The sequence below is a fragment of the Myotis daubentonii genome, chromosome 14 (genome assembly GCF_963259705.1).
Source record: "Myotis daubentonii chromosome 14, mMyoDau2.1, whole genome shotgun sequence".
NCBI classification, from domain to species: domain Eukaryota; kingdom Metazoa; phylum Chordata; class Mammalia; order Chiroptera; family Vespertilionidae; genus Myotis; species Myotis daubentonii.
This window is the reverse complement of record NC_081853.1, coordinates 19,216,079-19,242,688: the sequence shown is the minus strand read 5'-3', so window position 1 is coordinate 19,242,688 and position 26,610 is coordinate 19,216,079. Positions and strand designations below refer to the sequence as shown.

The 26,610-nt window shown below is 43.3% G+C and overlaps 2 protein-coding genes and 4 non-coding genes across 43 annotated transcripts in view; 5 read left to right on the top strand and 1 right to left on the bottom strand.

The window, feature by feature from the left end:
- Positions 1-18,652, bottom strand: part of PBRM1 (polybromo 1) — a 126,230-nt gene extending 107,578 nt beyond the window's left edge. For 5 of the 38 annotated variants that reach the window (XM_059663313.1, XM_059663334.1, XM_059663322.1 and 2 more), the window contains exons 1-5: positions 18,174-18,373; positions 15,228-15,353; positions 13,417-13,569; positions 11,691-11,788; positions 913-1,060 (exon numbers count right to left, since the gene is read on the bottom strand). In XM_059663313.1, coding sequence (XP_059519296.1) covers positions 913-1,060; positions 11,691-11,788; positions 13,417-13,569; positions 15,228-15,275 — 447 coding nt within the window. In that variant the 5' untranslated portion in view covers positions 15,276-15,353; positions 18,174-18,373. Of the gene's footprint in view, positions 1-912; positions 1,061-11,678; positions 11,789-13,416; positions 13,570-15,227; positions 15,354-18,173; positions 18,374-18,506 lie in introns of those variants that run through there. The other 33 variants (XM_059663336.1, XM_059663343.1, XM_059663316.1 and 30 more) reach the window with 18 other exon arrangements.
- Positions 18,653-18,667: 15 nt separating this feature from the next.
- On the top strand, positions 18,668-26,531 carry GNL3 (G protein nucleolar 3). Its single transcript, XM_059663354.1, has 15 exons — positions 18,668-18,875; positions 19,756-19,814; positions 20,671-20,808; positions 20,924-21,025; positions 21,250-21,330; positions 22,040-22,172; positions 22,965-23,077; positions 23,329-23,443; positions 23,853-23,940; positions 24,453-24,627; positions 24,739-24,881; positions 24,961-25,097; positions 25,713-25,891; positions 26,150-26,192; positions 26,299-26,531. Exons 1-15 carry the CDS (start codon positions 18,863-18,865, stop codon positions 26,382-26,384), a joined length of 1,605 nt encoding a protein of 534 aa, XP_059519337.1. The 5' UTR covers positions 18,668-18,862; the 3' UTR covers positions 26,385-26,531.
- Positions 22,214-22,290, top strand: LOC132215948 (small nucleolar RNA SNORD19). Its single transcript, XR_009448645.1, has one exon. It is a non-coding gene; the product is annotated as a small nucleolar RNA SNORD19 (small nucleolar RNA).
- LOC132215956 (small nucleolar RNA SNORD19B) lies at positions 23,124-23,206 on the top strand. The gene has a single exon (XR_009448652.1). It is a non-coding gene; the product is annotated as a small nucleolar RNA SNORD19B (small nucleolar RNA).
- On the top strand, positions 23,698-23,773 carry LOC132215949 (small nucleolar RNA SNORD19). Its single transcript, XR_009448646.1, has one exon. It is a non-coding gene; the product is annotated as a small nucleolar RNA SNORD19 (small nucleolar RNA).
- LOC132215951 (small nucleolar RNA SNORD69) lies at positions 24,318-24,394 on the top strand. Its single transcript, XR_009448647.1, has one exon. It is a non-coding gene; the product is annotated as a small nucleolar RNA SNORD69 (small nucleolar RNA).
- Positions 26,532-26,610: the final 79 nt, after the last annotated feature.

Here is a 26,610-nt window from a genome sequence, read left to right as displayed (position 1 = left end):
ATTCTGGTCAAGGGTACATGCCTGGGTTGTGAGCTCAATCCCCAGTGTGGGGCATGCAGGTGGCAGCAGATCAGTGATTCTCTCTTATCATTGATGCCTCTCTCTCTCTCTCTCTCTCTCTCTCTCTCTCTCTCTCTCTCTCTCTCTCTCTCCTTCCTCTCTGGAAAAAAAAAAAAAGAATTATAAAGTCTTAATTAAGGCAGGAATAGAATAGCCCAGTAATAAACTGGCCAGAGCAAAAGGAACAGACTAAAAGGTCAGAAAGAGAGCCATGAGCACATAGAAACAATGACAGTACTGACACTGCAGACAAATGCAGAGAGGTTGGCCACTTCAAGATGCTGCTTATACCTGTGGGGGTAAAATATCTCTACCTCACAAAAAACACAAAAATCAATCCCAGTAGCTTTAAAGGCTTAGATTTAAATGACAAAACTATTAAGCTTTCAGAAGAAAATATTAAAAAAGAATATCTTCATAAACTTTAGGCAAGAGGAATTTCTGAAACAAGACACAAAGAGGGATAAACCACAAAATTCAAAAGTACATTTAAATAAATTAAATTAAAAAACTTCTCTTCATCAAAAGAACCATAAAAAGAGTGAAAAAGTAAACTCAGTGGAAGAAGATATCTGCAACACATATAAGGAAAAAAATAATCAGTATCTAGTGTAAAAATTTCTAGAAATAAATATGAAATTGACAAACTACTCAAGAAAAAAATAGACAAAATATCTGAGCACAGAATAAGAACCGTTCATAATCATATGAATGTTCAATCTCTTTACTAATAAAAGAAATGCAAACTCAAATCACCAAATGAGAAACCACTACAAACTTACAAAATTGGTAAATATTAAAAAGCTGGACAATTATCAAATTGGATACCTTCCAAATTTGATGCTTTCTTACCTTATAATAGGCCTTTGCATTGTTAAAAAGCAGCTGGAAGTCAGCAGTCAGCAGATTAACATCATCATATTCCTCCATTTTTAGTTTCTGTTGGATTTTCATCAAGTCAATGGGCTGAGAAACCACTTCATAATAGTCTGGTTGATTTCTGTTATAATTTAATATTTTTTAAAGGTATTAATCCAAAGCCTATAAAAATTATATTTCAAACTATCTAGGTAATGGCAATATTGCAAGTGACAGAACACACTAGACTTACTGTCATTACTGGAACTGAAAAGGGAATAGCAAAAGAAAGATGCACATGCATGCCCTTTTCAAAATACGTGAGTGATATAAAAACCTAAATTAACATATGTGACAGTCTTATATACTACCACTATAGCCATTTTTTAAAAAATATATTTTATTGATTTTTTTACAGAGAGGAAAGGAGAAGGAGAGTGATAGAGAGTTAGAAACATCGATGAGAAAGAAACATCGATTCAGCTGCTTCCTGCACACTCCCTACAGGGGATGTGCCCACAACCAAGGTACATGCCCTTCACCAGAATCGAACCTCGGACCCTTCAGTCCGCAGGCCGACGCTCTAACCACTGAGCCAAACCGGTCAGGGCCCACTATAGTCATTTTAATTCTGTATGGCTAGGTTTCTCTCTCTGTTTTTTTTTTTTCTCAGCAATCCCTTCAGCATTTCTTGTAATGCTGGCTTGGTGGTGGTGAACTCCTTTAGCCTTTTTTTGTCTGGGAAGCTCTTTATTTGACCGTCTATTTTGAATGACAGCCTTGCTGGATATAGTAATCTTGGTCTCAGATCCTTGCTTTCCATTACCTCTCAATAATAACCCTAAATGTAAATGGATTAAATGCTCCAATCAAAGGTGTAGGGTAGCTGGACACAAAAACATGACCCAACTATATATGCTGTCTACAAGAGACTCACTTCAAAACAAAAGACACACACAGGATAAAAGTGAAGGGGTGGAAAAAATTTTCCATGCAAATGGAAAAGAAAAAAAAAGCTGGAGTAGCAATACTCACATCCGACAAAATAGACTTTAAAAGCATCATGCTGCCGAAACCGGTTTGGCTCAGTGGATAGAGCGTCGGCCTGCGGACTGAAAGGTCCCAGGTTCAATTCCGGTCAAGGGCATGTACCTGGGTTGCGGGCACATCCCCAGTAGGAGATGTGCAGGAGGCAGCTGATTGATGTTTCTCTCTCATCGATGTTTCTAACTCTCTCTCTCTCTCCCTTCCTCTCTGTAAAAAAATCAATAAAATATATTTTTTTTAAAAAGCATCATGCTAAGCTAAATAACCCAGTTGGACAAAGATAAATATCATATGATCTCACTCATTTGTGGAATATAATGAACAAGATAAACCAATGAACAAAAATAGAACCAGAGGGGGGAAAATATACTAGAATATAATAGAAGTAATCCTGTTATTTGCAGATTTTTAATATTTCCTACAATTTTTGTGATATCACACTGTGTTGGTACAGTTATGGTTAATATTATTATAGTTAAAATCCTTTTATTCTTAAAATATTAATGTTTAATGAATGTAATATTACATGTTAAACAATTTCTTGAATAATTGGAGTTTATTTGCATGTAACATTATCATATTTAAAACCAGAGGCCTGTTGCATGAAGAGATTCGTGCAATAGGCCTTCCTTTCCCCTGGCTGCTGGCACCCGTTTGCCTCCGGCACCTGGGGTCCAGGCCTTTGCTCTGGCCAAGTTCTGGCCAGAGCCGGTCCCAGAAATGTCAGGCCTCGCTGCTCCGCCAGCCCCGGAAACGTCAGGCGTTGCTGCTCCACCGATTGGAGCCTACGTATAATTTGCATATCATGTTGATTAGCCAATGGGAGGCGTAGCAAAGGTATGGTCAATTACCATGTTTGTCTATTATTAGGATATTTTTTCTTAAGATATTAATGTTTATTGCATGTACATTATTATATTTAAGATAATTTTTCTTGAAATATTAAGGTTTATCGCATGTAACATTATATTTAAAATCATTTTTCTTGAAATAAAATAAAACCTGAAGTAAAAATAAAACTATGTCAATGGAATCTTATGCAAACGAAAATGATTTATACTTTATGGTGTTCAATAGTGGTTGAAACAGATATTTCAAAGCTTTGTATCAGCTTACGAAATGGACTGCCTTTCTTTCATTAGTGACCACAGAACTTTTTCTGCCAAATACTATCAAGTGCCTCATAGATAATACCTATACTAATAATAGAGGAATATGTAAATTGAGCATACCTCTGCGACACCCAGAGCCAATCAGGAGGGAATATGCAAATTAGCAGGACAAAGATGGCGGCAGCCATGGAACCAGCCAAAGCAGGCAGGCAGGAGGCTTGGGTCACCCCTGGCGACGGGGGAAGCCAAGCTTCTTGCCCACTTGGGACAGCCGCCGAAGGAGGGGCCTGTGGGCGGCAGCCACAGAGCCGGTCTGAGAGTGCGGGAGGCTTGGGTTGCCCAGGCCAGCTGCAGAGGGAGGGGTCTACAAACGGCCCTCAGTCCCTTATCCAGGCTGGCCATGCCCCCATGGGGTGAGGATCCCCACTGAGGGGCTTAGCCAGCCTGCAGACAGCCATCAGCCCCTCACCCAGGCTGCCCCCCCCCCCAGTGGGGACCTTCACCCCATTGGGGCGGGGATGGCATGCAAACTGCCCCAGCTCCTCGCCCTAGCCAGCACTGTCCCCAGTGGGGACCCCCACCCCAATGGGGGCGTGGCCAGCCTGCAAACCACCACAGGCCCCTTGCTCAGGCCCCCCGTCCCCCAAAGGAACCCCACCCTGATCCGAGACACCCTTCAGGGCAAACCAGCCGGCCCCACCTGTGCACCAGGCCTCTATACTAATAAAAGGGTAATATGCTAATTAGACTGGCAGACCTTCCAGGAGGCCTTCCAGGAGACCTTCCAGACGTTCTTCTGGACAAAGCCATGGTGGCGGGGGTGAGGTAGAGGCGGTTAGGGGCCAAGAGGGGAGGGCAGTTGTGGGTGATCAGACCAGGATGGGACAGCAGTTGTGGATGATCAGGCCAGCAGGGGGGGCAGTTGGGGTCAAGCAGGCTGGCAGGGGGGCAGTTGAGGGTGAGCAGGCCGGCAGGGGGGAGTTGGGGGTAAGCAGGCTGGCAGGAGGGGCTGTTGGGGGTGAGCAGGCTGGCAATCGGACATCCCCCTAATCTGGCAGTCGGACATCCCCCAAGGGGTCCTAGATTGGAGAGGGTGAAGGCTGGGCTGAGGAACACCCGCCCTCCCGTGCACGAATTTCATGCACCGGGCCACTAGTCTATACTAATAAAGGGTAATATGCTAATTAGACTGGGAGACCTTCCAGACAAAGCCATGATGGCGGGGCCAAAACAGAGGAGGTTAGGGGCAATCAGGCTGGCAGGGGAGAGCAGTTGGGAGCAAGCAGGACGACCAGGGGGAGCAGTTGGCGGCGAGCAGGCCAGTGGGGGGGTGGGAAGGGGGCAGTTGGGGGTGAGCAAGGCCGGCAAGGGGGGGCAGTTAGGGGTGATCAGGCAGGAAGGAGGGCCAGTTGTGGGCGGTCAGGCTGGCATGCAGAGTGGTTAGGGGCGATCAGGCAGATGAGTCGTTAGGAGCCAGTGGTCCCGGATTGCGAGAGGGATGTCTGATTGCTGGACATCCCCCAAGGGGGTCCCAGATTGGAGGGGGTACAGGCCAGGCTGAGGAACCCACCCTCCGTGCACAAATTTCATGCACTAGGCCACTAGTCCTATATAATAAAAGGTTAATATGCAAATCAACCAAACGGTGGAACAAATGGCCACTATGATGTGCACTGACCACGGGGGGCAGATGCTCAATGCAGGAGCTGCCCCCTTGTGGTTAGTGTGCCCGAAGCTGGGCTCATAGCTGGCAAGCGCAGTGGTGGTGGCAGGAGCCTCTCCCACCTCCGTGGCAGTGCTAAGGATGTCCAATTGCCGGCAGGGAGTGGGCCTATGCTATCAGTTGGCATCCCCTGAGGGCTCCTGGACTGCGAGAGGGCGCAGGCCAGGCTGAGGGACACCCCCAAGTGCATGAATTTCGTACACGAGGCCCCTAGTACTAAAGTTACAAAAGAGAAAGCTGAAGCCCGTGGCACAAGCAGCATACCAAAGATAAAGGGATATCAGACATATCCAAGCATGACTGAACAATTAAAAAAAATAAAATGCCTGGGGAATAATAAACACAAAATTCAGGATAGTGATTATATATTGGAGAGGAGAAACAGAGAGGGACACAGGGAAACTTTAAAGATAGTTATAACAATAATTTCTTAAAATGGGTTTTGGGTTCATGGATGTTTATTTTTATCCTGTCTGGCTTTTTTCAAATGAAGTTCCATGAGACAAGAAAACCTAAAAAATTAGCTATGTGATTATTTTTCTCAATATTCCCTTGGGGGTAGGTAGCTAACTTCATTCTAGATGTGTAAGAAGTAAGATCACTTACTTATAAAGAATGTTATGGTCATTAATGCTTTACTCTCTCTTGGGACCCTGGCTGACTCGACAGACCAGGCGCTAGGAGCAGGTCCAATGTCGAGGCTGACTCGACAGACCAGGCGCTAGGAGCAGGTCCAACGTCGAGGCTGAGGTCGACACCACAAACCAGTTCAACATTCAATCCCGTCAATTAATTTGGACCAGACTATTTGAATTCCAAAAATAAAATTGGACCGCAAAGGGTTAATGTTTATTTCCTACAAACAAGGATCACAGTTCATTCACCAATATCAGGAAATTAACTCTGATGTAGTACCACCATCTAATCCTCAGACTCCACTCATATTTTGCCAACTGTTCCAAAATAGCCCTTTATAGCAAAAGGATCAACTCTAGGATTACATGTTGCATTTATAGTTATACTAGGGGCCCAGTGCATGCACTGAGGGGGGAAGGGGGTCCCTCAGCCAGACCTGCACCCTCTCACAGTCCGGGACTTGAGGGGAGTGGGCCTAAGCCAGCAGGTGGACATCCCTTTCGCAGTCTGGGACCCCTCACTCCTTACCGCCCGCCTGCTCGCTGCTCCTTAGCGCTGCCGCGGAGGCGCAAGAGACTCCTGCCACTGCCACTGCGCTCGCCAGCTGTGAGCCTGGCTTCTGGTTGAGCGGCGCTCCCCGTGTGGGAGTGCACTGACCACCAGGGGACAGCTCGTGCATTGAGCGTCTGCTCCTTGGTGGTCAGTGCACATCATAGCGACCTGTCGTTCTGGTCATTCTGCGTAACAGTCGCTTAGGCTTTTATTTATTTTATTTTTTAAATATGCTTCATTGATTTTTTACATAGAGGAAGGGAGAGGGATAGAGTTAGAAACATCGATGAGAGAGAAACATTGATTAGCTGCGTCCTGCACACCCCCTATTGGGGATGTGCCTGCAGCCAAGGTACATGCCCTTGACCAGAATCGAACCTGGGACCCTTAAGTCCACAGGCCGACGCTCTATCCACTGAGCCAAACCGGTCAGGGCTAGGCTTTTATTATATAGATTTCTTTAGTTTCCTTCATTCTGAAACAGTTCCTCAGTCTTTCCTTGACTTTCACGATACTTTTAAACGTTACAGGCCAGTTATTTTGTAGAGTATCCCTCAATTTGGGTTTGCCTGTTTTCCTGATAAGTAAGTTAATGTTATGCTTCTTTGGCAGGACTGTAACAGAAATGATAGTGTATTTGTCTCACTGTATCCTATCAGGTGGCATATGATTTCAACATCCCATTATTCAGACAAGGCTACTTTTGATCACTTGATTACTGTGGTGTCTACCAGCTTCTGAACTGACCAAGTTACTCTTTTTCTCCTTGTACTTTATGGTTAGACTAGAGGCCCAATGCATGAAATTTGTGCATGAAGTGGGGGGTCCCCTCAGCCCAGCCTGCACCCTCTCCAATCTGGAACCGACTGCCGGACATCCCTCTCAAAATCTGGAACTGCTGGCTCCTAACTGCTCACTTGCCTGCCTGCCTGATCGCCCCTGTCTCCCTCTGCCAGCCTGATCACCCCTAACCATCTCTGCCTGTGGCCTGATTGCCCCTAACTGCCCCCTCTGCCGGCCTGGTCACCCCCACCTGGCTGGTCACCCCTAACTGACCCCCTCCACCAGCCTGGTTGCCCCCCCAACTGCACCTCCTGCCAGCCTGGTCGCCCCCAACTATCACCCCTGCCGGCCTGGTTGCCCCCAATTGCCCCCCTGCTGGCCTTGTCACCACATGCAGCCTGCTGTTCAGTTGTTTGGCCGTCCCTCACTAACCCCCCTTCCGACCTGGTCGCCCCACGCAGCCTGGCTTTTCAGTCATTTTGCCATCCCTTACTAACCCCCCTTCCGACCTGGTCGCCCTACGCAGCCTGCTGTTCAGTCATTTGGCCGTCCCTCACTAACACCCCTGACGGCCTTGTCGCCCTACGCAGCCTGCTGTTCAGTCGTTTTGCCATCCCTTACTAACCCCCCTTCCGACCTGGTCGCCCTACGCAGCCTGCTGTTCAGTCATTTGGCCGTCCCTCACTAACACCCCTGACGGCCTTGTCGCCCCATGCGGCCTGCTGTTTGGTCGTTACTGTGATGGAGTCCTGGACAATTTGCACATTCCTCTATTATTAGTATAGATACCCCTAGGCTACATAAAAGCCCAATCCTCAATTTATTAATTTATTTATATCACTATAGATTCCTGTCTTATTCAGTGGTTAAAAACATTACTATTATGATTTTGATGCTCAAACTGCTCCAGGTTTGGCTAGTTGGGAGTCCTTTCAAGATAACTTCTATTTTCTATGTCTTTTTGACATGTCCCTATTTCCCTTTGAGCACTTGCTAATTTTCTGGCACCCATAAGGTTTTACAAGCTTATCTTGTACTTTCTTTGCCCTTGAAATTTTCCCAAAGAACTATAGTTTCTTTTAATGGTAAATAGTATTGAAAAACCAAGACTGAGGTGCTAGAACTATAAACTTCAGTATCCTATATAATAAAAGGCTAATATGCAAATAGACTGAACAGTGGAACAACTGAACAGCCAGTCGCTATGACGTGCGCTGACCACGGGGGGGGGGGGGGGGGGGAGCGCGGGTGTGTGTGGAACATGGCAGGCGTTGGCTGTGGCAGAATGGTGAAGCAGGTGAGCAGAGGCACCAGACTAAGGCAGGGTGTCAGTCGCTGTCATAGGGGCAAGCCTCTGGTGGTCACTGAAAAGTTTTTGCTCCTGCGCGCCGCAGTCCTGCCTGGCGCTCCCACTTGCTGCCGGTGCCAGCCCTGCTTGCACCTGCTGCCAGTGCCCGGCACCGGTTCTGATCACTTGGCACCATCAGCAGGTGCAAGCAGCGGCTTCTGTCCCTAAATGCCCCTGAGGGCTTCTCCACCTCCCCCTGCTCCTGAGGGGCGATTGGGACAGCAGCCGCCACTCGCACCCACTGATGGTGCTGGTCCTGTTCGCACCCACTGCTGACGCCGGCCCCAAACGCTCTGCGCTGTCAGCATGTGGGAGCAGCGGGAGCAGGGGTGCTGGTAGACGGGACTGGGGGCTGCAGTGGGAGGGGCCAGGCAGGGGCACAGAGAATGGGCCGAGACCTGCTCCTGTGCCTACTGCAGCCTCTCAGGCCACAGTTCCTTTAGTCTATAATAATAAAAGTGTAATATGCAAATTGACCAAACTCCAGAACCACCGTCTGGATGACCTTCCAGATGAAGCCGGGGCTGCAAGTGCTGAGGCAGCTGGGGATGCAATGGCTGACCCCCTTGCACAAATTTTGTGCATTGGGCCTCTACCGAGGAAATAAGAGGAGTACTTAATCTGTTATTCAGAGAAAGTATAAGAACATAAAGGTCTCTATGAGTATCCAACAAAGGCCCACCCAGGCCTAATATCAATGTGTCAGTGGTGTCAACAGCAAGGGACTTTCTCAGAGTAAGCATTAGAGCTTTGTTAACTTAATAGCTAAGACGGCTCTCTCCACCTGGGCCAGATGGGTCATAGTCCACTGCTCCCTGCTGAGGCTTGGTTTTTAAATACCATTTATCTCCACAGCCTCTGAGGTTTTGGAGATTATCTGTAGTCAACTGAGAACCCAATGAGGGACAGTAGTCTCTCTTTATTTGCAGTTTACTTTCCATGGTTTCAGTTACCCATGGTAAACCATGGTCCAAAAATATTAAATGGAAAATTCCAGAAGTAAATTGGTTTTAGGTTACACGCTTATCCTGCCAGGATATGCATTACCCCTTTGTTCAGAGAATCCACATTGTATCTGCTACCTGCCCATGAGCCACTTAGTACCCAATGCAGTTATCATCAGATCCACTGTGGCTATTGCAGTGCTTGTGTTCAAGTCACCTTCATTCTATTTAAGAACGGCCCCAAAGCACAAGAGTAGTGATGCTGGCAATTTGGATATGCCAAAGAGAAGCTAACTGTAAAGTGCTTCCTTTAAGTGAAAAGATGAAAATCCTCGACTTAATAAGGAAAAGGAAAAATCATATGCTGAGGCTGTGAAGATTTACAGCAAGAATGAATCTTCTATACATGACACTGTGAAGAAGGAAAAGAAATTCATGCTAGTTTTGCTGTCACACCTCAAACTGCAAAAGTTACAGCCGCAGTTATTGTAAGTGCTTAGTTAAGATGGAAAAGGCATTAAATTTGTGGGTAGAAGACATGAACAGAAAATACGCTCCAATTGATGGCAATGTGTTGTGTCAGAAAGCATTGAGCCTATACACAGACTTCAGCAAGGGAATCCCCTGAAACAAGTTACACCAAGCCATTTACTGCAAGTCAGGGTGGTTACACAGACTCAGGAATAGGCTTACACTGAAAAATGGAAACATCCCCAGGGAGCCTGGGTCTCCCAATGGGGCAGCAGCTGCCACATGATAAAAACTCTCACAAAATAAGGTAGAGATGCCGCTCCAATTGATGGCAATGTGTTGTGTCAGAAAGCATTGAGCCTATACACAGACTTCAGCAAGGGAATCTCCTGAAACAAGTTACACCAAGCCGTTTACTGCAAGTCAGGGTGGTTACACAGACTCAGGAATAGGCTTACACTGAAAAATGGAAACATCCCCAGGGAGCCTGGGTCTCCCAATGGGGCAGCAGCTGCCACATGATAAAAACTCTCACAAAATAAGGTAGAGATGGAAACCACCTCAACATAATAAAGACCATATTTGAAAAACCCACAGGTAACATCATACTCAAAATGGTGAGAGACGGAAAACTTTTCCTCTAAGATCAAAGACAAGACTAGGATACATACTTGCTCTTGCCGCTTCTTTTCAATATAATACTGGAAGTCCTAGTCAGAACAATTAGGCAACAAAAAGAAATAAAAGGCATCCACCAAATTGGAAAGGAAGAAGTAAAATTATCTGTTCACAGAAAAGATCTTACACGCAGATAATTCTAAAGATTACAAACACAAAACATTACTAATAAGCAAGTTTAGCAAAGTTGCCCTATACAAAAGCTACATACAAAAAATCATTTGCATTTATATACACTAACAATAAACAATACAAGAAGAAAATTAAGAAAACAATTTCATTTATAATAGAATCAAGAAGAATAAAATATTAGTAAGCCTAACCAAGTAGGTGACTTCTAAAAACCATACATTTCTGTAAGAAATTAAAGAAGGCACCAATAAGTAGAAAGATTATCTCATGTTCATGGATTGGAAAATTTAGCATTGTTAAGACATCAATACTATGCAAAGCAATCTATAAATCCAACACAATCCCTATCAAAATCTCAGCAGCATTTTTTGCAGATACAGAAAAATCAATCCTGAAATTTATATGGAATTTCAAAGAGCCCCAAGTAGCCAAAACTACCTTGAAAAAGAACAAAGTTGGAAGACTGTCAAGTTGACCCATAAATTAACCATCACAGAGGACTCACATGTTTTGATTTCCAAGCTTACTAGAAAATTACAAGTGTGGCTAACATATGGAGAAATTGGGGGTCAGGGACGGGGAGAGTAAAACAATGCAGCAATTATGGAAAACAGTATGATGATTCCTCAAAAAATTAAAAACAGAATTACTATAGATATAGCAATCCTAATTCTGGTTATACAGTATATTCAAAATAACCGAAAACAACATCTCAAAGAGGTATTTGCACACCCATGTTCACTGTGCCTTATTCACAATAGCCAAGAGGTGGAAACAACTCAAGTGCTTATAAATGGATGAATGGATAAAGAAAATGTGGTAGTATAACATTATTCAGCCTTAAAAAGAAAGGCAATACTGTCACATGCTACATCATGGATGAATCTTGAGGACACTATGCTAAGTGAAATAAGCCAGTCACAAAAGCAAATACTATATGATTCCACTTATATGAGGAATCTAAAGTAGTTAAAGCCATAGAAACATAAAGTGCAATGGTAGTTGCCAGAGGCTGGGGGAAAGGGAGAAATGGACAGCTGTTTAATGGGTATAGTTTCAACTTTGCAATACGTAAAAGTTCTGGAGATGTTGCATGTACAATGATGTGAATATACTTAATACTTACTGAAATGTATTCTTAAAATGGGTAAGATTGTAAATTTTATGTTACGTATTTTTTACCACAATTTAAGAAAAATTTTAAATATACTTCACTACATCTTGACAAGTAAAACAAATCCAACCTCAGTATCATTTGAACCATTACTTTCAAAAGAAAATCAATTAACCAAGTACTTTAAACACTGACTCAATACTAAATTCCTCCCACTCACCTTCCAACTCACCTTCGCTTCGGTGCCCTAATGAAGAGCTCACAGAGAAGCCTGCCCTGTTCGTCCTTATAGTCCCGGATGGTATTGTAGAGTTCATGGCACACAGCAATCTACACACAGGAAAAGAGAAAAATAACAAGAAAAGTGAGCAGAAAAAGCCAGTGTAATTATATGGATTATCTTTATTAAAAACATACCCATAAAAGGCAAATAGAGAAGAAAAAGGACGAATCCCCAAATTACCAAGTTTGAAATATGCTGACAGTATCTCTCTTTATTTAAAATAATTTAACTGATAAATGTTTTGGTATCTTTCATCAGATTTATGCTATTGGTGATTTTTCTTTTCTTTTTAACTAAATCAGTTCATATCACTCTCTTGCTTGAAATCATCCAATACAGAGGCTTCTTACTACTCGGAGAATAAAATCTAAATTCCTAACACTGCCCACAGAGTATATAGGATAACTACATACCTAGCTAGGCAGACTTTGTCAGTCTTCTCCCTCTCAACCATCTGTACAATCATAACACACCAAACTCATTTCTGACCCAGCCCCTCTGCCTGGAATGCTCTCCCCCAGCGCTCTGCAGAGCTAGTGCCTTCTTATCAGAGTCCCCTTGAAGGTTTGAGCCAAAATAGCCCGAATCACCCAAACTTTTCTAACAATTATCATCAGCTGATGGTATTTTACCATTTATTTGTTCACCTGTTTACATCCTGCTTCCCCATATTCAAATCTAAGCTCCATGTGAAAAAGTGGCTTGTCTTACACATAGCTGTATCCCAATCACCAGAACTGTGCTGGCACACATAAGCACAATTATTTGAGTGACTATGCAATGGCACATACTAAGATTCTTTATTATTTCTTAACTAGAGGCCCAATGCATGAAATTCGTGCAAGAGTAGGCCTTCCTTTCCCTGGCTGCTGGCACCAGCTTCCCTCTGGCACCAGGACCCAGGCTTCCCTCACAGCCCCAGCTTTGTCAGGAAGGATGTCAGGAAGGACGTCCGGTCTAATTAGCATATTATGCTTTTATTATTATAGATTATTATAGATATTGAAGTATTCTATTACTATAAGACTTCTGGCTAAATAAAAATATACTTCTCATAAAAGAAAGGTTAAGGATATCAAGCTAGAGCCCTGGACGGTTTGGCTCTGTGGTTAGAGTATCCGCCCACCAACCAAAGGGTCAAGGGTTAGATTCCAAGTCTAGGGTACATACCTGGGTTGCAGGTTTAATCCTGTCCAAGTTGGGGCATGTGCAAGAAGCAACCAATGGATGTGTCTCTCTCATCTCAATGTCTCTCTCTCCCTCCCTCCCTCTTTTGAAAAAAAAATATATTTTATTGATTTTTTACAGAGAGGAAGGGAGAGGGATAGAGAGTTAAAAACATCGATGAGAGAGAAACATCAATCATCTGCCTCCTGTACACCGCCTACTGGAGATGTGCCCGCAACCAAGGTACATGCCCTTGACCAGAATCGAACCTGGGACCCTTCAGTCCGCAGGCTGATGCTCTATCCACTGAGCCAAACCGTTTAGCACCCTCCCTCTCTTTTACTCTCTCTAAAAAAAATCAATACTCAGGTGAGGATTAACGACAACAAAAAAGAATATCAAGCCAGAGAAAAAAGAAATGGAGAGGCCTTGCATCTTAATGCTTACCATTAAAAGATAGGGAATTATAGGAAAAGCAGGCAGAGTCAGTGCGATCCAAGTTACTCACAGGATCTACAGTTGGAAGATTGGAAAGTCTCCTCCTTTTCCTGCTTGGGCCTGGTGTAGATACAGAATGGTGCCCGTCATCAAAATCCCCGCTGACACTACTGGAAGGGGAGGTCGCTCTTCTTCTTTTGGAACCCATGGAATCCAACTTCTTCTATAAGAAATAATTAGCTATGTTCTTATGTTTAAATTTAGACTCTGCCACCAAGCCCTCCGTTGGCCCCTGATATCAAGCTTCTGGTTCACTCAGGAAGATTTTAACTGTGGCAAAGAAGTTTGTCTAACCAGAGGGTTTTCCATGGAAGTCCTGTACCTTGCTTGTCGCTTTAGTCCCTTCATGTACCAGAATGCTACACTTTCAATTTGGATGGGACAAATTCAGCAAAAGTGTACTCATTTGTATACCACCAATTTTGAACGACTCAAACCAATTCTGGCTCCCAAATTACTCTGGACTGGAATTTGAAAACCCACGTGCGGTGGCACAACAGTGTACTGCAGGTACTGATCCCTCGGCCCCTGGGGCAGCCGGGCAGGCCTTGGGGACAGAGGTCCCAAGGCAGTCCTCTGCAGTCAGCAGCCTTATCTTTCTTCCCCAATGTGTCTTACAATTATGATCATTTCCCAGGTGGGCTATGAGATGAAAAAGAATAGGAAGTTGTGCCTGAGGCAAATAAGAAGTGCAAAAAATTAGGGGGACAGAGGACAATTAACCTTCTAGCATTTTAGATACACCCTAAAATTAACACATTGAGAATGACTTTCTCCATTATTGAAAGACTCATAAGGCATACTCCTAGAAAACACTTAATGTGACTTGCCATACCTATGCCAAATTAGCAAAGCCTGCTTTGAAACTTTTCTGTCAATCCAGACTAACCTCCTTTTCAGTTACATGAGGTACTCTATCCCCATGAATTTTGAAATCACAGCTTTAAGTTTCAGTAGATGATCTGGAAGAACACCTCAGAGGTGAGTTTAGGTCCTGTTTGGCCTTTCAGAAAGGCATAAATGTGTCCTCAGTTTCAGGCAGGCTGCTAAGTAACTAATCTGAACACAACTTTACAAATACATACATTTGACTCTCTAACACAAGAAATGTAATCACTGAAATGATCTGTTACATCTAGAGAGGAAGGGTGTATACTGGGAAGGTCTTACAATGCTTACCGGTATACAATTTAACAACAGTATCAAATATGTTGTGATTTCAAAGGTCTTTGTCTAAAGCTTAAAAAAACAAAACACAAAACACCTAATCCGTTTCACTCATCAACATTCCATTTCAGGAAACTAAGATACAACAGCTGGAAGAATGGGTTGCTAGTAGTATGGAGAGAAAAATAGGGGCTCTCCAGGGAATGAAAGCAGGAACAAAACAAACCAATAAACAAACTATCCTGGTAAGCAACTAAGAAACAAGGAGTTTCCTTTCTATACCTCCAACAGTCCTTGTATTTAAAAAGAGCCCACCATCAAGGTGTTTCTTCCTCAAGGCTTTGGTTTGTTACACACTGCATTAGTTTGCAATTGGCTACAACTGGCTAAAAGCTCAAAGGGCTAAGCCAAAGATAGCCAAGTTTTGTTAATTTTTATTTGTTTTATAAAAGGCTGATAAACTGTCCTCAATCATTTTGATGAAGAAAGGAAGGACCAACTCTTTGCAAACAAATCTATGACAAGGACACAAGTGAATTTGATAAACACGAGGAGGGAATCTTTATGAAAAGGATAACAAATTTTAAGAAAGGTGGAAGGGAAAAGGCAAGGAAGGACAGAAAAGGGAAAGGTTGTAGATGATCAGTAATTTACCAGCTTTACCAGAGCACAACCAGCGCCTCGAAAAGCCAGTCTCCTCATTATGTCTGAAGGCCAAGTGAAGCCAGTGGGAGAAGGCAGGGCTTTAAAAGTGCTGATTCAGTGTTAATATATTCAAAACTGAAAGAGAACAAGACAGAGAAAGGGGAAATAAAAAAGAAGAGTCAGAAGAAGTAAAAATGGGTACGAATAGATAGAAAACATTCAAGTAGGGCTGCTAAGGAAAGATAAGAGAACTGGAGAAAATAGGCATATCAGTTTTCCTGTGCCAATGAAACTAACTGCTATAAAAGCTCAGGCATTAAAAGTACCTGACATTTCTTCCATTTTAAAACAAAAGGTTTTCATGTGCTGAAGATGTCTCACTGAGGTTCCCCTTTACTCACACGGAATGATGGTCAATTCCAGGAATGAAGCATACCTACCCAAATGCCCCCTATGAGAGCAGAGCTCAATCTGAGAGCTAGATTGGAGAGTGAACACATGTGGAAGGCTCACCTGTGACACCAAGTGTTGGCAAGCTAGAATCAAGAATGGCTCCTGTGAGCAAAGAGTATGGAAAACTCCTCTTACCCCAACATTTCTTTCCAAAGTCCTATCACCATTGGGAAGACACCACATACAAGTTTTAAAAGGCTAAAAAAAAAGAGCCTTTAATCGTTTTGGCAGGAGGTCAAAATTACTTTTACAAATAATCCACTGACAATTAAATGACAAAAAAATATAAATCATTGGGGTCTGTTTGTATATAGTTTAGACCAGGGGTGGGCAAACTTTTTGTCTCGAGGGCCACAATGGGTTCTTAAACTGGACTGGAGGGCCGGAACAAAAGCACGGATGGAGTGTTTGTGTGAACTAATATAAATTCAAAGTAAACATCATTACATAAAAGGGTACGGTCTTTTTTTTTTTTTTTAGTTTTATTCATTTCATATGGGCCGGATCCGGCCCGCGGGACGTAGTTTGCCCACGGCTGGTTTAGACTATTCAATATCCAAAATTCCTTGAATCATTAATTTACTTTGATACAAGAAAAGGATGCAATGTAACAATAATTTCTGAATATATTCTTACCCAAAGGACACATTTTAAAATATACTTTGGAAGTCTGGCAAGGAAAGTAATGTGGCCAGGTGGGTGGGAGAAGCAACAGGACCTGAGCTCAGCAGACAAGAGACCCAGTTTTTCCACTTCTAAACATCTGTTTGTTGCTTGAGTCACAATCTCTCAGATCTGTTTCTTCATTTCTAAAATGAGAACAGTAAAGTGTACGCTCTCCCTTGGATTGCTGTGACAGTGAAATATCACTTTGAAATTTCAAAGCACAACACAAATGTTGTTTCAACTCTAGGACTGCATGCTCCCTGGGCACAGAAACAGAATTGTATAGCCTTGGCTTATAGAATATCTGGTATAATTTGGGTGATCAATTTATGTTTTTAATAAATGTATTAAAAGAACACTTAAGTGAAACATTTTTTAAAGTTTGTGTAATTTAAACACCCTCTGAGCATTCCTTCAGCAATTATTTTTCTATGAAGAGGAAAGTAGATTCCAAAGCTGAATTGCAAGTTTTTTTTTTTTTTTAATATATTTTATTGATTTTTTACAGAGAGGAAGGGAGAGAGAGAGAGAGCCAGAAACATCGATGAGAGAGAAACATCGATCAGCTGCCTCCTGCACATCTCCCACTGGGGAAGTGCCCGCAACCCAGGTACATGCCCTTGACCGGAATCGAACCTGGGACCCCTCAGTCCGCAGGCCGACGCTCTATCCACTGAGCCAAACCGGTTTCGGCTGAATTGCAAGTTTTAAAATGGCATTAATTATGTTGACATGTCCTAAGGCCTGAAAACCAAACATTAATTATAGTAAAGAATAACTCTGTAACTAGGAAAATAGTTACTCAGTATAGCCAACTGGTATATTTTGAAGGTCAATAAGTTTTTGGTGCTCTCCTGTTGTAATACAAGCTTACAACAAGAATTGTGGAAAATATGATTCAAAGGGGGGAAAAAATCACTTATAATCCTATTTCCCAGAGAAAAACCACCCTTAACATTGGCTTTCACAGCTTTCAGTACTTTTTTTCCCCCTCAAACAAAAGCTTTAGCAAACCACATGCATTATTTTGCAGCCTGTGGTGTAATTTAGGGAAGACTCTTCCAAGTCAACATTCCTCCACATGTTTGATGGCTTGGTAATTACCTAACATCCAGATACCCCTTTATTTTCTAATATTGGGGATTTGGATAGAATATTAATATTTGAAGTATTGTGGACACTCCCAAAGCCAAAGAATGTGGTCAAGACCCTTCCATTTCACCACACACCTTTGTTACTATTTTAATTTGAAACACTTCTTCAAAAAACACTTCCCAATCTTCATTCGAATCTAAAAATATGGGTAACCTGTTAACAAGTAACAAAGCAACAAATACACTGCTCTCTTGTGTTTGTATTGAGTTCAGTTTGCTTCCGACTGATACTTGGGAAAGAGTGCACTTCTAAATGGGAGGGGGAAACACCTAACAATCATTTTTGAGGAGACCTAGTTTAAAATAAGTTAACAAAACATTTTATTCCAGCGTATGTTTCTCCGGTTATAATGTCTACATCCACTACACTGTGTATTTGTCATTTGTTTTTCAGGATTCCTCCTACATTTCTTGCCAATCTGTCTTCCCTTCCGAGTAACCAGTATCTACCCTGCGAGAACAAAACTACACTTGTCTTTCTGTTAAAAAATTTTAAGATATGAGAACATTAAAAAACAGAAATGTACAGTTTAAATCTCTCGATTCTTAAATATCTGACGTCTACTATGAATACAAGTCCCATTGAGAAAAATAATCAGTCTGAACAGTCATCTGGAAAGTGTAAAAAAAATTACTATTAGAGTTTGTGTCGGATCCGTCAAGAAAAAAAAAAAGGCCCAACCTGCTTTTCCGACCTGTCACTGGACGGGGCACTGAGAGAACCGCTGACAGCTTCGGCGGGGACGCGACGAGCACCCGGCCAGCCGCCAGGCGGGAAGGGGGCGCGGGAGCTTCCGGGCCCGGCGCCCTTTGTCCCGGCCGACAGGTGCCGCAGGGTGGTCAGGCCGTCCCGAAGCCCGCCGCCGGGCCCCGCCCCGTGCTCCGGGCCGGACCGGCGCGTCTCCACCGCGGGGCGGGGCCTCCGCCGCTGCTCCCGCCCGCCCGTCCGGGCCCACACAAAGGCCCGAGAGCCGGCTGAAAGGAGCGGCCCCGCCTGCCCCAGGCCCGGCCTTACCCAGCCGCTCCGCCGCCTGCAGCCCCGGCTGCGGTCCCCGACCGCCGCGCTCCGCCCCGTGGCCGCCACGGCTGCTGCTAGAGCTCCTCCGGCCGCGACCGCTGCCGTCGCTCCTCACCCGCCGCCCTCACCGCCCTCACCCCTCCCGGTGCTGCCGCAAAACCACCCTTGGGCCGCCAAGCGATTCCAGCGCTGCACGACACTGCGTGCTCGCGCACGCGGGCCGCCGGCGGCGTGCTTTACGGCGGCAGCGTGAGTGAGTGAGTGACGTCACCGGAGGCCTCAGATCCCACGCGGTGCTGGAGGAGGCAGGCTGTAGCTGATACCCCTACGCCGCTGCTGCTCCCACCTCCAGTATGAAGCGACCGAGTGAGTGTTGTCCAGGGCGGACGTGGAGGGGCCACTGTTTCTGATGGTCGATGACCCATCAGGGTGCTCTTTGAAGCTTGGTCTCCGCAGGAATTGGGGCCTGCGGGTATGACATCAGCCATTGTGCTGGTCCCGCGTGGAACCGAGAGTTGGAAGGCTCGTGTTAACCTCGGGCCTATGGTACAGAAGGATATCTGGGCCATAAAAGTCCACATCAGGCTGGAGTCTCGTGAGGAAACAGCCCGAGCCAGGTTTATGGCCGCTTTTTTCTTTTTTTTTTCTTTTTAATGTCTTACTGATTTTTTTACAGAGAGGAAGGGAGAGGGATAGAGAGCTAGAAACATCGATGAGAGAGAAACATCGATCAGCTGCCTCCCGCACACTCCCCACTGGGGATGTGCCCGCAACCAAGGCACATGCCCTTGACCGGAACCGAACCCCGGACCATTGAGTCCGCAGGCCGAGGCTCTATCCACTGAGCCAAACCGCTCAGGGCTGGCCGCTTTTTTCTTTGTGCGGCTGCGTTCAGTCCAGCCCAGTGAGGTCTGAGAGTCGTCTCTTTTGCTCCTACTTTGCCACTTTTGCACCTGCTTTGTGGTTCTTGGTTGACAAGAAGTGGCTGTCGTATGGGTCTCCTACACTCCTGAGTGCAATCCCAATGTGATACTGGAAGTGTGGGAGGGGGGAAGTTGGGCTCTACTCTCGATCTATTAGTCAAATTCTCTGGGATTTGAGTGGCAAGTGTGTTTTTATTGTGTGCCCCTCGTGATTTGAGAGCTTTTTACTTTACACAAAAAGGGTCCTGACCCCAGAGTGCAGTCACCAAGAACTAAAACTGATCATTAGTGTGTAATCTCTTTTGTGATGTGTTTCTTTGTAGAGTTAAAGAAAGCAAGTAAACGCATGACCTGCCATAAGCGGTATAAAATCCAAAAAAAGGTAAGACTTGTGCTTGGGAGGGCTATGCCAAATCCAATGCTAAACTGATTTCTGCCCCATCTCTCCTCCAGGAGAAGGTTTGGATTACTATGTGTATGACTCATCTCAGGAAATGGAGGTTGGATATACTGACCATGGCACAAGCTTTTTTTTTATTATTTTTTTATTTTTTTTAATTGATTGATTTTAGAAAGAGGAAGGGAGAAACATCAATTTGTTATTCGGCCTATTTATGCATTCGTTGGTTGATTCTTGTATGTGTCCTGACCAGGGATCCAGTCAGCAACCTTGGCATATCCAGACAACACCCTAACCAACTGAAATACTGGGCAGCACAACCTCTTAGGCATCAAGAGTGCAGCTGTGGGAAAGTGCAGTAATTCAGTGATAAAATCTGTAAACTGTGATTAACATGTTAGCAACCTTCACACAAAAAGAATCTCCCAGTGACATTTTCTTAAATATATTGTGTAGGGCAGCAGTCGCCAACCTTTTGGACCACTGTTTGGCGACCACTGGTGTGGAGTATTTAAAATTTATTAGGGGGAGAGAGAGAGAGAAAATAAATTGTGAGCATCAATCAGCTGCCTCCTGCATGCCCCCTACTGGACGTGGACCCTGACCAGGAATCAAACTGGCGACCTTTTGGGAGGACGCTCATTCAACTGAGCCACATCAGCCAGGGCCCAATGACATTTTCTTGCTGTTTTATACATAAATAGGCAATTCTCTGTATGATTACAACTAAAGTTCTAGTTTTCTCATTTTACAGGTAAACTAAATTATAGCTAAATTTCTCACAAGAATTCTGTTTAGTATTTTTGTAAAGTGATAAATTTGTTTTTTATCATATTAGGTTCGAGAGCACCATCGAAAATTGAGGAAGGAGGCTAAGAAACGGGGTCACAAGAAACCTAGGAAAGATCCAGGAATTCCAAACAGTGCTCCCTTTAAGGAGGCTCTTCTTCGGGAAGCTGAGCTAAGGAAACAGCAGGTAAGATACGTTAGCTGGAATTTTCAGCAAGTGAAGTGTATTTTTTTATTTTTGAAGTAAAGTAATACCACCACGTCACTTTGGCTTACCCACTTCTCTCATGGCTTGGGCACAGCTTGAAGAACTAAAACAGCAGCAGAAACTTGACAGGCAGAAGGAACAGGAAAAGAAAAGGAAATGTGAAGCTACCCTTGATGATGAGCCATCTGTGAAGGAGGTACGATCAAGTCTCTGAATGAGAGAGGAGTTCTGATGTAGAAGAAAAAGAACATAAACAGGAGTTGCTGTGCCTCTTGGGAAGAAAAGGATCGAGTTCAGACACTGTATTACCTATTTAAATGTCAACTGCAGTACCCCTTATCAGCCATGGAAAATAGAGAAACCAGTTACAACTGCTGATTTTCTAATTTTGTATCTTTTTCCTTTGTCTTTATCCTTTAGGAATTTGGGCAACGCAAAGCTAAGAAAGCCAAGCTGGCTAAACAGAATCCAAAGAAGTTGTATTGTCAGGAACTTAAAAAGGTACCTTAGGTCTTTCTAAAAATGGTATTGAGGTTTAAAAGACTAGAGTCATTCCTTTTTTTCTGACCAACCTTGTACTAGTAAAGATGAAGTAGAGTTCACTTGAGCTGGAAGAAGCCATTCACAAGAGCTGAAGCAAGTTGGTTTATCCTATTTAGGGCCTTTCTGTTATGTTTAGCTGATGAAAACATTCTTATGGTTATAAATTTTTGCACAGGCACAGTTCTCCATAAGCATGATTTACAAAAGTGATACTTTGTGTTAAAATAGCATATTGACACAGTAGTTTTTAAAACTGCAAAATACATTAAAATAAGTGCTTTGTAGGAAATCAAGGGAGCATCTTGGTATAGTTGCTCCCCAGCATGACCACCCACACCTGTTTTCCCAAGCTCACTCTCCTCTGTAATAGAGCTTGACCAAGTTTCTCAGCAGCTCTTGGCAAGGCCCCCAAAACTTATCTAAAGACCTAATTCACTATGGGGAGATGCTATATTCAGACAGTGGGGGTGTTTCCATTTTTAAAATCTCTTGAGAGGTGAGAGGCTGAGCACACCTGTGTTACCTTTCTTGTGAGAAATGATGAACGTGACCATTCTTCATGCCAAAGTGAAGAAATGAGATCCAACTCTGAGCTCTCCCTGTTGCAAAGTGGACAGGGCCAGTATACTTGTGTGTAGGAGTTCCCTGATAGTTTCTACATTGACAGGTGATTGAAACCTCAGATGTTGTGCTGGAAGTGTTGGATGCCAGAGATCCTCTTGGTTGCAGGTGTCCTCAGGTGGAAAAGGCCATTGTCCAGGGTGGACAGAAAAGGCTGGTACTTGTGTTAAATAAATCAGGTGAGTAAAAGGAATGCCCTTCATGTTTCATGTGCACTAGTGAGGTATGAGGAAAACATCTGAACAGTCTGACTTTCCCTGAAGACTGATAAGATCCAACTCTGACCTCAACAAAGCCAGTGCATTTGCTCTCTTGTTGCCAAAGACCAGTATTGGGCAGAGGGGTGGTGTTTCCTACAAGTGGTTGGACTGGCTTCTGCTGGTTTTGTTTTGTTGTTACTCAATACTTAGAACTTTGCCTTAAAAGTACAAACTTTTATACTCAGCTTACTATGTAGTGTATTTCATATAGGAAGTGATGGCTCTCTGTCATGTTCTCCACACCTGCACAGTGTTGATAGGTGACAATATTTAGATGAAATCCATAGTTAACTATGCCTGGGTTTGAGCAGCAGGAACAGGAAAATCTAGAAGAGAGACCTGTGAAGCAGAGAATAATAGTGGGATCTATGGTTACTGTTCGGTCAGTAAACATGACGGCTATTTGACCAGTAAGCCAGGGAATAAAGCCCTAGGGTCAGGGTAATAATCTGTAGGTTGGCTTAATCTTGAGAGGGTGTGCAGTACAGAGGAGAATTGAAAAAACACAGAAGTATATATACTGAACTGTGAAGATAAGGGCAGTATGCTGGAGAGCTTACCCTTTCCCCATCTTCCATTTAAATCCTTCTGAAAGAAAAAAACTGGGAAAAGGCAAACCAGGGTGATATCCATAGTTTATCGGATTTGCAAATTCATCTCAAAGGAATGACCAAATTGGAACTTGTGTGTCTTATTTTTAATCACTATCAGATTTGGTACCAAAGGAGAATTTGGAGAACTGGGTAAATTATTTGAAGAAGGAATTGCCCACAGTCGTGTTCAGAGCCTCAACAAATCTGAAGGTCAAAAAAAAGATACCCAAGGTACCCTTTACTGTCATTCGTGGGAAGTGTGCTGCTTTCAGATTTTGGATGGCTGAAATATGATGAGTATACAAAATCTTGATTTAAATAATGAGAATATATAAGATCCAACTCTGATTTCATCCAGAGATAATATGAAAGGCAGTAGAATATGGTGATTTAATGGCTGGTCTTTGGAGCCAGGTTTTTGGTTTTAATATGGTAGGTTGTCAAAAGTAGTTAAACTAATTATTTGCAATTTTAACGTGAAGGTAAGGAGGAACATTCCATTCAAAAGTGAAATCTGTGTTGGGAAAGAAGGCCTTTGGAAACTTCTTAGAGATTTTCAAGAGATTTATGGTAAAGCTATTCAGGTTGGAGTAATTGGTGAGTTTCAGTTCAATACATTTTATGTCTTGATCTCTTAACCTGCCAAGAGTTTTCCTGTTAAGGGTATATGGGGGTCTTGCTAAATAAAGAACTTGTTTAAACACTAGCATGTTGCCCACCTTACCACACACACAATGTAAACACAAATTTTTATGTAATTGCTGCGTAGTTCATTTTTTTCCCAACTGGCTTTTTAAAGCTCTGGGTGTATTTAAATGAATCATCTTTTCCTGCCCTCTCATTACTTGTGCAAGAAATGAGGATGCTAAAATTGGTCTTAGGGTTAAAGTGAAGACACTCAGATCCAACTCTGATCTTGCTCAAAACATAAAGCATAAAACAAAACAATGGGAATGTTATAATTGCCAACACAATGACTTTTAATCTGTAAATTTACCATTTGTAGGTTTCCCAAATGTGGGGAAAAGCAGCCTCATCAACTGCTTAAAACAAGAACAGATATGTAATGTCGGTGTATCCATGGGACTTACAAGGTAAACGGAGTTGTTCCATAATTGTAATATTTCATTATAGATGAGTAAATATAATTTTGTCTTGGGTATCTTAAAGAAAGACAATTTTCCATTCTTCTAAAGGTGAAAGGTTAAGCCAGTGCTAGGCTTGGGGAAGAATTGAAATGGAATAGCTGCCTATGATCTGGTTTGAGAGACAAATAAGCAGATAGATTCAAAGTGGGGAAAGCGCCCTCAGAGGAGGTGGTTCTTTAACCTGGCCTTGAAGCAAATGGAAGTCCGCCAGATAGAAGACGGTGTGTATTTATGGCATAGGAAGCAGCATGTGTTCAGGTCAATATGTAAGCTGTAACATACAGTGTTTCTCTTTGGGAGGAGAGCAGTATGGTTTTTAGATACATGTGAAGCAAATGATGATAAACTGGATCTGACAGACTATGCTGAGTTTGTTCAATCCAACCCTGAGCTTCATGTTCTGTCTTTTGTCATTCGGGTAAAGTAGCACCCTCATCAATTACCATATCTTATTCCAGGAGCATGCAGGTTATCTCTCTGGACAAACAAATCACAATCATAGATAGTCCAAGTTTCATTGTGTCTCCACTTAACTCTCCTGCCGCACTTGCTCTGAGAAGTCCAGCAAGTATTGAAGTACTAAGACCAGTGGAAGCTGCCAGTGCCATCCTGTCCCAGGCTGACACTCGACAGGTAGAATCCCTTCCCTTGAGCTCCGTTCTCTCTTCATGCATTTTAAGTAGAAAATCTTGTTGTTGTTTAATAACCGTACTGTATCAAATGACAGTTTGTTTTTCTTTTTAGGTAGTACTGAAATTCACTGTCCCAGACTTTAAGAACTCTTCAGAATTTTTTACTTTGCTTGCTCAGAGAAGAGGATTGCACCAAAAAGGTGGAAGCCCAAATGTAGAAGGTGCTGCCAAACTGCTGTGGTCTCAGTGGACAGGGTAAGGCTTCTTTGTAGGCATTTGATGACCACATAGAATAAAGGAACTGGTTTTTGACAAGTCTTGTTTTTAATACCAGTGGCTCTTTAGGCTACTATTGCCATCCCCCTCCATCATGGACTCTTTCTCCACATTTTAATGAAAACATTGTGACAGACATGAAATTGGGTTTGAATCTGGAAGAACTAGAAAAGAACAATGCACACAGCATACAAGGTAAGCAAGGCTTTGTTTTTTTTAAAATATATTTTGATTTCAGAGAGGAAGGGAGAGGGAGAGAAACATCAATGAGAATCAGTGATCAGCTGCCTCCTGTACGCCCCCTACTGGGGATAAAGCAGCCGTGGGCAAACTACGGCCCACGGACTGGATCCGGCCCGCTTGAAATGAATAAAACTAAAAAGAAAAAAAAAAAAAAGACCGTACCCTTTTATGTAATGAATGTTTACTTTGAATTTATATTAGTTCACACAAACACTCCATCCATGCTTTTGTTCCGGCCCTCCGGTCCAGTTTAAGAACCCATTGTGGCCCTCGAGTCAAAAAGTTTGCCCACCCATGGGATAAAGCCAGCACCCTGGACATGTGCCCGACTGGAATTAATAAACCCAGGACCCTTTAGTCCAGCGGTCGCCAACCTTTTGGACCTCATGGACCACCAGTGGTCCATGATCCGCTGATTGGTGACCGCTGCTTTAGTCCACAGGCCGACGCTCTATCCACTGAACCAAACCGGCTAGGGCAGCAAGGCATGGGTTTGACTGCTCCCTTCATCAGCTGAAAGGCCAATAAAGGTCTCATCTGTTGGTATGTGCTGTGTTCCTTTCCTAGCCATCAGGGGCCCTCATTTAGGCAGTAGCATCCTTTTCCAGTCCTCGGGTCTGACAAATGGAATAACAGAGGAAGAGGACATCGTTGAAGAATTGCCAAAACAGAAAGAAAGGACGCAGGAAGAGAGGGAGGACTTAGAAGACATCAATAGTGACCAGGAAAGTGTTGAAGAAGCTGAGGTAAGTATGTTGTTCATGAGTTGTTTAAGCTGAATTAAGTTTTCCAATATTATAATGTACAACAAATGAGAAGGGGCTAAAAATAGAATTAAGTATTACAACAAAGCCCCAATTTAGGTGTTTAAGTCTTCCAGCCATTAGTCTGTTTTGCTGATTCCATTATGTGTATCTTTAGAGAATTTTTCCAGGTACATAATTACTTAGATTAATAAGCAGCACAGGGCTACTAATACAGCACTGCTTCTCTTTGTCCCACAGGGAAATAGCTCAATTACATCCCCTGCTAAAGAGGCCTGGGCAGGTGAGTTAGGTGGGGGGAGAAGGGGTCTTATAACAAATCCATTAGAATTGCTTTTACTTAAAAAAACACCAAAAAAACCCCCTCACTTTTCTTTTCTCTAATATAGATGAACAGTCTGCACAATCTTATGTCTTGGATAGGATACCTGAAGAGGAAGATGATGCTTACAACTTCAGTACAGACTATGTATAATGTAACTTTGTCCTCTTAGGGGTTTTTTGTGTTTTTTACAATTTGAACAAACTGTTCTATGTGTATGATGTACCAGTTTGTTTCTGGTATGACAAGCTGTGTAAATTTTGTAAATATGTGTCATAATATAGTCATTTAAAAAAATCAGGCAATGTAGAAAGTGTCTGAATTCCATAAAGACAGTTCATCTCTTGTACACTGAACGGGTAGAATTATTTACCTGGAT

Excerpts from the sequence above, each read along its gene's own strand:
- GNL3 (XM_059663354.1), top strand. Across the intron at positions 19,815-20,670 it reads GGTATAAAATCCAAAAAAAG|GTTCGAGAGCACCATCGAAA; the intron begins GTAAGACTTGTG and ends TTATCATATTAG. Across the intron at positions 26,193-26,298 it reads TGCTAAAGAGGCCTGGGCAG|ATGAACAGTCTGCACAATCT; the intron begins GTGAGTTAGGTG and ends TCTCTAATATAG.